The following is an 11,828-nucleotide window of genomic DNA, read 5'->3' as shown; positions in this document are numbered from 1 at the left end:
CTGCATCTGGCTCCTTTGTCCCGGACTCTCTGTATGAGCACTCAGGTATGGCCCCGGCTGCGGTCTCCGTCGCCGCGGCGGCGGCTGCTGGCTAGCGCTCAGATGTGTCTTCTTGCCTTGGCTTTCCCTCTCTTGTCTAACTATCTGTCCTGTGATGGCACACTTGGTCTGATTCTCTGGCTTAGGACTGTTCACTGGAACTCTAAAACTGCTTTCTATGCGAGAGCTTGTTCAGATTCCAGCTTCTCCTCTGCCATCTTCCAGAACCTCGAGTTTCATCTATTTTTATGCCTATGCTGCCTTGAATTGCAATCCTCAGATCTCAGATTCCTGAGTAACTAGGATCACAGGCATGAGCCACAGATTCCTGGCTTCTTAAAAAAAATCATGGTGGTTTGCTCTGGAAAGAAATTGTATCTTGGAGACAAAGGGAAAAAAACCCTACAAATTCACCAAGGCCATTTATACAGTGTCACATGCTTACACAATAGATTCCCTTTCCACTACTCACTTCTAATTAGACGTCTGCAAAAGTTTCCCGATATTCCCTGGACTTCCCTCACCGTGGGTCACAGCTGTTGGAAATGGTCATGGAAATTCAGTGGTGCTCATCAGTATCCACAATTCTCCAGTGTTTGTCAGGGGAAATAATGTTCCCTATACACACAGTGTCATCGCACTTCTAGGTGACATGATGAGCATGCCCATAGAGGAGATGAGATCATTCAGTCCTAAGCCTTTATCTTAGGGCTCCTTGGCTGAGTACACATGCTATGACCACTGCCTCTACTCCTCTGTCCTGACAGCCAATTCCTACTGGGTAATCAGCTGTTCTTCTCAGGTAAGTGACAGTTGTAAATGGAACTCATCAAGAAAATGCAGAAGTAACTTCTCTGTAAAATGTGTGTGTTGTATGGGGTTAAAATGAGGCACATATCTTTATTTTAGGAAAAAATGTTTGGTGAAAGTCACAAGCCTTTCTCCTGCCTGTTAGCAGTCTTGATGCACCCCCACATCTCTGCATATCCTGGAGACCACACAGCTTTGTGTGCTCAGGGGTAGAGCATTCTCTGCTGAAATTATCTAATACACCTATGTATAATTTTTTTTCGTGAGTAATATGTGAACGTGATTTATACTTACATTTAGAGTAATCACACATTACTTGAATATATACATTGGAAAAGATTTTCCAAGGAAAAATCTGTAACACGACAATTAATGATATGAATGTAAGAGGCCTATTGACATTAATTTTAATGCCTTGGCTTATCATTCCCATTCCAACCAATTTTCTCTGTTTGTTCCCTCTCCCTCTGCCTTCTCCCTCACGGTTCTTGCACTCACCTTACTTAAGGATATTCTTTTAAATTTTTATTATTTTGTCAGTCATGGAGCTAGTACTCATGGCCTGGGCTCTGTCCCTAAATAATTTTGCTCAAGCCTAGTTGCCTACCATTTGAGACACAGTGCCACTTCAGTGTTCCTGGTGGTTATTAGAAAATAAGTATCTCCTGGACTTTGCAGCCTGGACAGCTTGTGCACCAATATTGGTTTCAAACTTCAATCCGCAAGTGTCAGTCTTCTGAATTACTAGGATGACAGGGATGAGTGCCTAGTTTAGGAGATTCCTTTCCAAATGAAAACTTTTAACCAGAAACTCTATTTCATGGGCAAATTCATCTATGTATGTGACTAGGAGACAGTTAATGTATGCTTTCCTCCATCTTTAAGAATTGTTTAGAAGTAGAGAGATTGAGAGTCCTAGCTTTCCATGAGTCCCTGAAGAGCTTGGAGTATTCAAACACCACAGCGATGTGGGATGTCCAGTTGAAAGCCTTAAACTGAGGGCCTCCATCTTTTGCTAAGTTTTTCACTCAAGGCTGCTGTTCTATCACTTGAGACACCCTTACACTTCTGGCTTTAGGTGGTTAGTTGTAGTTAAAAATTCCTGTAGAGAGACTGGGAAGGTGGCTCAGTGGTAGAGTGCTTGCCTTGCATTCATGAGGCCCTGGGTTCGATTCCTCAGCACCACATAAGCAGAAAAGGCTGGAAGTGGGGCTGAGGCTCAAGTGGTAGAGTGCTAGCCTTCAGCTGAAGAGCTGAGGGACAGAGCCCAGGCCCAGAGTTCAGTCCCCATGACCGACAAAAAAAATTCCTGTAGAGCCAGGCACTGGTGGCCTGTAATCCTAGCTACTCAGGAGGCTGAGATCTGAGGATCGTGGTTCAAAGCAAGCCTGAGCAGGAAAGGGCATGAAACTCTCATCTCCAATATATCAACAGCAAACTGGAAGTAGTTCTGTGTCTCAAGTGGTAGAGCACTTGCCATGAGCTGAAGAGCTGAGGGATAGCTCCCAGGCCCAATTCAAGTCCTACAACCAATCAAAAAAAAATCTTTTTGATTTGTTTGCACAGTCTGGCTTCAAATTGTAATCCTCAATTCTCACTCATCCCTCGGAGTGGCTAGCATTACAGGCATCAGCCAGTAACACACTATTCTTTTGATTTCTTTTTTAAAATGCTAGAATAAAGTCAGATTACATTTCTTCACTAATAAAGTAACAAGATGCATTCTTTACAAATTTAAGTTTGTGCAAGGCTTGGGTTTTTTTTTTCTCAGCCTATTGTGTCTTTTTATTTCATTCTAATGTGGATACATTAAGACATTGTCCTTTTCTTTCCATATATCTTATATTTATGTGTTGTTGGACAAAATTTTAATTATTTTTACTGACACAATGTCCATTATCATAAGAAATAATGTTCCCTGTCAGGCTCACACCTGTAATCCTAGCTGCTCAGGAGACTGAGCTCTAAGGATCCTCTTTCAAAGCCAGCCAGGGCAGGAAAGTCCATGAGATTCTTATCTCCAATTCACCAGCAGAAAACCAGAAATGGAGCTGTGGGTCAAAGTGTGAGAGTGCTACTGTTTAGCAAGAGACAACACCCAGGGACAACACCCAGGCCCCACTGCTGACAAAAAAAAAACAAACAAAAAAACACATAATGTTCTTTATAGGCAAGGTGTTGCCTGATGTATCACCATTCTATCTAGTATTTGTGAATATCACTAATCATGCTCTTAATTCAAATAACATTTCATGGAATTATTTTGTTGTTGTTGTTGGTTATGAGTCCTGAACCCATGGTATTGGTGCTGTCCCTGAGCCTGTTTGTGCTCAAGGCTAGCTAGCACTCTACCACTTGAGCCATGGCTCCACTTCTGTCTTTTTTGGTAGTTTAAAGTGTTGTATGGGAACTCACCAGCAAGAAACAGAGTAGCTACATTTTGAGAAGTTGAATTGGGAGTTTTTATTGTAGAGCCAGTGACTGCAGCTAAACTCCTATCTCAAAGAACTGTGGCCTGTTGAATGCAGTGAGCACTGTCAGGAAACTGAGCCCTGGGTAGAGGAAGGAAAGGAAAAGCAGAAAATCAATACCAACAAACCAGCTTAACTCTAATGGAGAGCTGAATTGGGATGGCATAGTTACCTGAGGACAGCCAGGAGTCAGGAGGCATGGTGTCATAGTGCCTGACCTGGTCTGGGCGTAAATAGTGTCATGGTCAGGGAACAGGGTCACAGGGAGCATCAGATTCTCATGAGTTCAAGGCACAGGACTGACAGTTCTAATAACTTACTAAGTCCAGCCCCTGCCTCTAGGAATTCAGGGAAGCCAATTACCTTGGAATGGGACTTCACTTTCCTGCACCATGAAGACAATCAAGTGCCAGTTTAACTTAATTCCCTATCATCCACCACTTAGCCAAGATGGCACCAGTTATACACAGTATCCTTACTTCAAATGCAGATCAGAGTCTCACAGACCTCTTGCCTGAGCTGACTATGAACTGTGATCATCAGATCTCAACGTCCTGAGTTGCTACACTTACTGGCTCGTGGCTAGGCTAGCATTTTTCATTTTTGTTTTTGTTATTGGTTTTTTTTTGATTACATAAGGCTTGAATTAATGCCTGGGTGCTGTGTGAGCTCTTTTGCTTAAGGCTAGTTCTTCACCACTTTGAGGCATAACATAATTTTGTTTTGAGTTTTGAATAGTTAATTGAAGAGTTCTTCACCACTTTGAGGCATAACATAATTTTGTTTTGAGTAGTTAATTGAAGATAACTGTATCCAAACCTTTTCTGCCTTGGCTGACTGGGGATGCTGACCCTCAGGTATGGAACCATGATCTTCAGATCCCAGCTCCTGAGTAGCTAGGATAATAAACAAGAGTCATCGGCACTGGGCTATCTAACATCTTTTATCTATTTGATTATTTTCATGTTTTTTATTACCACAATAGAATCAATTATTTCCCAGACACAGAAGAAATGACCCAAGACAACATGGCTTTTTTTTCTGTTGGTTCTTGGGCTTAGCCTCAGGGCCTTGGTGCTCTGCATGAGCCTGTTTGTGCTCAAGGATAGTGCTCTACCTACTGAGCCACAACTCACTTCTGGTGTATGAGTGGTTATTTGGAGATGAGAGTCTGATGGAGACTTTTCTGCCTGAACTGGCTTCAAACTGCGATCCTCATGCATCTGGCTTGGCTAACATGTTCATACTAGTTTTGTGTTCATGCTCTTTTTTGTGTCACAATAAAATCCATGATTTCCTAGATATGGAAGAGATGGCCAAAGCCGACATTGATATGGGGATTGCCTTCCTCACACAGACTGTCGCTGGGGTCCTGGGGAACTCCTATCTCCTTTGTTTTTATAGCTACACCCTCCTTACTGGACAGAAGGTGAGGCTCACAGACCCCATCCTCAGCCATCTGGTCTTTGCCAACAATGTGGTTGTTTTTTCCACTGGGATCCCTCAGACCATGGAAGGATTTGGATGGAAGTACTTCCTGGATGATGCCGCATGTAAAGTTGTTTTGTATTTCCACAGAGTAGCCAGAGGGGTTTGTCTTAATGCCACCTGCCTTCTGAGTGGCTTGCAGGTCTCAAAGCTTTGCACTAGAAATGCTTGTTGGAAGATCACTACTAGATTCCCCAACTGCTTTGGAATCTGTGGTTTCCTTTTCTGGATCCTGCAGCTCCTGGTCAATGTTTCTGTGCCTCTGAGAGTGATTGGCCCAAGACACATACATAATGCCACTGTGCTCATGCATTATAGATACTGTGCCTTAGGACCAACTACACCAAAACCATTTGTACGTTTATCACAAATAGTCTTATTCCTTTCCATTGATATTATGTGCTTGGTTTTCATGATGTGGACCAGTGGCTCCATGGTCCTTGTCCTGCATAGACACAAGCAGAGGGTCCAGCACATTCATAGCTACATTGCTTCCCGAAGAACTGACCATGAGGCCAGGGCCACACGTACCATCCTGACCCTGGTGAGCATGTTTGTCTCCTTCTACTGCCTCTCTGCCATATTCACTCTTTTTGTGGGTCTACATATGAAACCAGACCTGTGGCTGATGGACACGTCTGTGTTCCTGGGTGCATGTTTCTCAGTACTCAGCCCCTTTGTGCTCATCAGCACTGACACTCGTATCACTCAGGTTTTTCATTCCTACACTGAATAAAGGATTTTCATGATTCGTTTGAACCAACCCATTACATTCAATTTTACAATTGTTTCATAGTTTTGTTTTTGCAGCAGTGGCATTTACACACTATACTGTGGACTGCTAGGGAAGGGACTCTACTAATAGAGACCTACTCTTGTTCTTTTTCACTCTTGTTATTTTTGAGCAATACCCTTGCTTTAAACCCAGGTCAGGCTGTACCCTCATACTCATATCATGTGTTTCCTGAAGTACCTGGGATGAAAGATGTGAACAGAGATCCTGAGACTTTATTTTTTAGATAGAGTCTTAAGGAATTGTTTTTTCCCAGGCTGACTTATCACTACAACCATCCCAGCCTCACAGATGACTGGGATATCTGGTGAACACAACCACACCCAGCTAGTATTGGAAGGGGAATCTTGTGAATACTTTTCCTGGGCTGGCGTTGGATCTGAATCCTCCTGATTGAACCTTGCATCTGTGAGCTACTGTATCCAACTTGGATCAATCTTTGAGCATTATTATTATTATTATTAGTTGTGGGACTTGCACTCTGGGCCTGGACACTTTCTCAGAGCTCTTTTGCTCAAGGATAGCACTCTACCTATTTGGCCCACAGAACCACTTCAGATGTTCTCTGAATAGTTTACTGGAGAGAGGAATGTCATGGACTTTCCTGCCAGGCCCGCTTCCAATTGCAATAGTCAGATCTCAGCCTCCCGAGTAGCTGGGATTACAGGTGTGAGCCCCCAGAGCCTGGCATAAATTTTTATCTTTGAAATTATTAAATGACTGTATAATAGAAGGTGTTATTGAACAATCTGTAAAACTGACTGAAAGCAGACTATGGGAGTATCTCAGTGGTGAAGGTCCTGCCTACACAGGTCCTGCCTGAATCTCAAATAAAAGTAATAGAAAATTTCAATATAGGTAATGTGGCCTAAGATCTTTTACTGTTAGTTCACTAAGCAAGTTTTGCATAAGGTTTAAGCTAATTTGCAGTAACTCAGATACCAGAAGATGAATGTTTTCACCATATTATGCAGGAATTGCACTTGATGTTTCTTCATGATATCATGAATTATGCTGAGTAAGTGTAATGACTAGAAGTATTAAACTTGGAAATAAAGTTCAATACTTAGCACAAAATAAAGTGTTATTACTCATTGGTTTGTCACATAGGTACCTGAAAATATATTACCTTGAAGCATATATAGATTCAGCAACTTCAGGTAAGAAGAGCATTCTAGAAAGGTCTCCCCTGTGGATGATGGGTATTTCAGAGATCTGAAGACATCCGCCATGCTTGACCTGGACCAGGAGACACAGTGTCAGGTCAAGCAGAAAACCTGTGGCACTGCTGGCTCATAAATGTAACCCGGGACCACCCCAGAATTTCATCCTTGTCCTAAAAATTATGACAGACTCAGTATGAGGCCTAGCCTCATGCATAATACCAGCAGTCATCCTGCAGATGATTTAGTCAATGTTCAAGTAAAATGTACATTGCATTTGACAAAGTTTCACAAGTTTTAGTTATATTAAATTAGTATAATCTCTTACTAGAATATATATCATTTCATAGTGATGATTCAAATATAGGTAAAAAACTGTGTGTGCTAGTGTGTATGTTCGTGAGTTTCTATGGGATTGTCCGTGTTGGGAGGCTTTATATTACAGATGCAATCCCTTCTTTGTTATTCAGGTTCCTTGCTATTTTCTGATTCAAGTTTTCTTTTCTTGTTCCTTTTTTCCCTTGTCCTGGGGCTTGAACTGAGGTCCTGTGTGTTGTCCCTGAGCTTTGCTGGATCAAGACTAGTGCTCTACCACTTGAACCATAGCACCACTTTTGGGCTTTTCTGAGTACTTTGTTGGAGATAAGAATCTGATGGATTTCTTGTCATGGCTGGTTTCCAACAGCAATCCTCAAATCTCAGCCTCCTGAGTAGCTACAATTATATGCATGTGTCAACAATGTCTGCTTCCTTGAGTCTATTTTGTCAGAGGTAGTGTTCCTAGATATTTTAACATTCCTAATTATATGTAATTGTTAGAATCCATTCTCTCTCTCTCTCTCTCTGTGTGTGTGTGTGTGTGTGTGTGTGTGTGTGTACCCATCTTTCTTTCTTTCTTTCTTTCTTTTTCTTTTTCTGCAGGTACAAATACATGAATTCAGGGCCTCTGGTAGTTTAAACTGCTTACTCTGCTGGTCTTCTACCACTTTCGCCATGACTCCAGCCTTGGACTTTGTTCCTGTTTTTTATTCTGGTTTTGTGTTGTGCAATTCCAGGGGTTTGAACTCATGTCCTAGGTGCTATCCCTGAGCTTTTGTGCTCAAGGCTAGTTCTTTACCATCTGAGCCTCAGCTTCACTACCATCTTTTCTGTGGTTATTTTGAAGTAAGAGTCTCACGGGCTTTTCTGCCTGGTCTGGCTTCAAACACTGTTCCTCACACATCAGTTTCCATGTAGCCATGATTACAGACATCAGCCAACTCTGCCCAGCTTGTAGGCTATTTTGGAGATGGGGTCTTGTGGACTTTTTGCTTGTTCTCCTAATCTCAGCCTCCTGAAGAGCTGAGATAATAAAATTGAGCCACCTTTCCTGCCTCTCTTTTGCATTTCTACAGGTCAGGAATCATGTGTGTGCACTTCCATTTCTGGTTCAGTAATTTGAATCTCCTGATTTTTCCTTTGCCAATCTAAGTAAAAGTTTTGTACAATTCTTTAGTTTTTTCAAGCACCCAACATTGGGTTCACTGACTTTTCTTTCTTCCTTTCTTTTTTTAACATCAGTCATGGGTTTTTAGCTCTGGTCCTGGGCGTTGTCCCTGAGCACTTCAGCTCAAGTTGAATGCTCTACCACTTGAGCCACCATGCTACTTCCTGTTTTCTGGTTGTTGTCTCATGGACTTTCCTCCCTGGGCTGGCTTTGAATTGCAATCCTCAGATAACATCTTGAGTAGCAAGCATTACAGGGATGAGCTACCACTGCCAAGCTCACTGAATTTTCTATTGCTCTCTCTCTCTTTTTTTTGGGGGGTCCAGTCGTGGGGCCTGAACTCTGGGCCTGGGCGTTGTCCCTCAGCTCTTCTGCTCAAGGCTAGCACTCTACCACTTGAGCCACAGCGCAACTTCTGGCTTTTTTCCTGCTTATGTGGTGTTGAGGAATCGAACCCAGGGCCACATGCATGCAAGGCAAGCGTTCTACCACTGAGTCACCTTCCCAGCCCTCTAGTGCTCTTTTTATACTTTTCACTTACACTTATGCTGTTCTTCTTTACTTTCATATTGTGTTTCCCTTGCTATTATTTTCTTTGTCTGTAAGGAATGATGAGAGTTGAGACTTTTGGGTCTTTCCCTTTTGTAAGGTCAGGGTGAAGTTTCCCTCTCAGCACAGACTTTGTTTTGATTTTCATATACAGATGCCCTTAGATTTAGGCGATATGGTCATGCTGTGTTCAGAGGAAGAGTGGCATTCAGGTTTTTTATATTCTCTATCTCTGAAGGTCAAATGGCTGGAATAAGTGAGCATGTGGAAAATGTATAAAGATCATGTGAAAACATTAAAAAGTCTGCTGTAAACATATCTCTGAGCCTTGATAATTTAAGCATCATTAACCATCACATAGTACATGGTACTTCCACTTGGAATATTGTCCTTTTTTTCCCACCAGCCTGTCCTGAGGCTTGAACTCAACCCCTGGACACTAGTACTGAGCCTCTTTGTGGTCATGGTTAGTGCTCAACCACTTGAGCTACAGTGTACTCACAGCATTGTCTTAGTAGTTTTTTGTTTTGTTTTTGTGGGTCCTAGGGCTTGAGCTCAGGGACTGGGCTCTTCACCTCAAGGCTAGCACTCTACCTACCACTTGAGCAAAGCTCAAATTCTGGTTTTCTAGTGGTTTATGAACTAGTCTCATAAACTGTCTAGCCCAGGCTGGATTTGAAACATGATCCTCAGATCTCAATCTCCTGAGTATCTACGATTACAGGCATGACCCACCAGCACCCAGCTTGACAGTATGTGTGTAGAGATAAGAGTCTTGGACTATTTTTCCTGGGATGGCTTCAAACTGCAGTCACAGCTTCCTGAATAGTTTGGATTATAAGCAAAAGCCACCAGTGCCCAGCTTTTTTTATTTTTTATTCTTTAACATAGTGGTTTTCTAAAGAAAGAAACCACATCTTGGAGACAAAAGGAAAAAATCACCCCAAATCATGAAAGCCATTTGCTCAGTTTCACACTTTTATACATAGATTTCCAGTTCCTCTACTCACTTCTAATGAGATTGTCTTCAAAAGTTTCCCCATATTCCCTGGACTTCCCTAACCATGGGGTCACATATGTTGGAAATGGTTGTGGAAGTTCAGTGCTGCTCATCAGTATCCACAATTCTCCAGTGTTTGTCACATAGAATTTCCCCCCGCCCACAGTATCACCGCACTTCCAGGTGACATGAGGAACATGCCCACAGAAGAGATGAGATCACACAGTCCTGAGCCTTTATCTTGGGCTGCGTGGCTGAGCACACATGTTGTGATCACTGCCTCTGCTCTTCTGTCCTGACAGCCAATTCCTACTGAGTAAGCGGCTATTCTTCTTAGGCAAGTGACTATGCTAAATGGAACTCATGAAGAAAATGCAGAAGTAACTTCTCTGTAAAATGTGTGTGCTGGTGGGGTTAGAATGAATTTTAGGAAAAATGTTTGGTGAGAGTCACAGGCCTCTCTCCTGCCCCAGTTAACGGTCTTGGTGCAGCTCCATATCCCTTCCTATCCTGGAGACCACACAGCTTTGTGTGCTCAAGGGTACAGCATTCTCTGCTGAGATGATCTAATATAGCTCTGTACTTTATTGTCTGAGTAATTTCTCAATGTTATTTGGCCCTACATTTAAAGAAATAGTATATTATTTGATGATAGACATTGGAAGAGGTTTTGCAAAAGAAGAAATTGTGACCTGAAAAATTATGATATGAATGTATGAAGCTAGTTGACTTTAATTAAATATACTTTGGCTTGTCTTTCACATTCCAGACAATTTTCTCAATGTGTTCTCTTTTCCTCTGTCTTCTCTCTTATTTCCCTGCAACTTACTAAAGGATATTTTTTTGTCAGTTGTGGATTGGGCCTCAGTGCTTGGGTGCTTTCCCTATGCTTTTCACTCAGGGATATTTTTCCACCATCTGCTACACAGCACTGCTTCTAGTTTTTCCTGGTGGTTATTTGGAGATAAGAGTCTTGACTTTCCTCCCTGTTCTGGCTCCCCACCTCAGTCCTGATATTGTAGCCTCCAGAGTTGTTAAGATAATAGCCATGGACCTCCAACATATAAATTATGTTGTTCCTTTTCAGAGGAAATCTTTTGACCTGATACTCTATTTCATGGGTAAACTTATCTATGTATGTGAGCAGAAACCACTTCATCCCATCCTTTCTCCATCTTTGAGGACTGTTTATGATGAGAGAGATGGAGAGTGCTCTTCTCCCTGAGTCACTGAAGAGCCCTGAGCATTCAGAAACCACAGTCATGTGGGTTTTGCAGGGTAAGGGCTTGAACTCAGGTCCTCAGTGGTGCCTTGATTAGCTTTTCACTCAAGGTTGCTGTTCTATCACTTGGGACACACTTCTACTTCTGCCTTTTGCGGGTTAATTGTGGATAAAATGTCTTGTGGATTTGTGTGCTCAGGCTGGCTTCAAACTGTAATCCTCAGCTCTCAGACTCCTGCCTTGTTTGGATTTCTTTTTTGAAATTGCTAGAGTAAATGCAGACTATCCTTCTTGGCTAATAAACTACCAAATTGAAGTTTGTGAAATTTCTGTGTGTGCTTCATATACAGTATGTCTCTGTTGTTGTTTGTGATGTGGATATCTTAAGACATCTTTCTTTTCTTTCCATCTTTCTTATGACTAATTGTTGTTTTTCGGTGTTTTAACTGTTTTTCTCTTGTTGTGGGGAGGACCACCAGGAGAGACCACGCAGACATAGAGTACAGTCAATAGAAAGTGTTTGGCCGGGTGCTAGTGGCTCTCGCCTGTAATCCTAGCTACTCAGGAGGCTGAGATCTGAGGATCGCGGTTCAAAGCCAGCCCGGGCAAGAAAGACCATGAAACTCCTATCTCCAATAAACCACCAGAAAACCAGAAGTGGCGCTGTAGCTCAAGTGGTAGAGCCTCGCCTTGAGCTGAAGAGCTGAGGGACAGCGCCCAAGCCCAAAGTTCAAGCCCCACGTGTCGCGACCACCTCAACCCACAAGGATGACGCGACAACAGGTCCTTCTTTCAGACGGTTTATTC

The 11,828-nt window shown here is 42.5% G+C and overlaps 1 protein-coding gene across 1 annotated transcript; it reads left to right on the top strand.

Moving 5' to 3' along the window:
• Positions 1–4,632: 4,632 nt before the first annotated feature.
• LOC105999470 (vomeronasal type-1 receptor 1-like) lies at positions 4,633–8,036 on the top strand (the record flags this gene model as incomplete). The annotated part of the gene is made up of 2 exons (XM_013034502.1): positions 4,633–5,509; positions 8,013–8,036. Coding segments are annotated over exons 1-2 (901 nt in total), but the record flags the coding sequence as incomplete, so codon positions are not given.
• Positions 8,037–11,828: the final 3,792 nt, after the last annotated feature.

Source organism: Dipodomys ordii, unplaced genomic scaffold (assembly GCF_000151885.1).
Source record: "Dipodomys ordii isolate 6190 unplaced genomic scaffold, Dord_2.0 Scaffold191, whole genome shotgun sequence".
Taxonomy (NCBI): Eukaryota; Metazoa; Chordata; class Mammalia; order Rodentia; family Heteromyidae; genus Dipodomys; species Dipodomys ordii.
The sequence above is the reverse complement of the archived record's forward strand: the minus strand, read 5'-3'. Positions and strand labels throughout refer to the sequence as shown.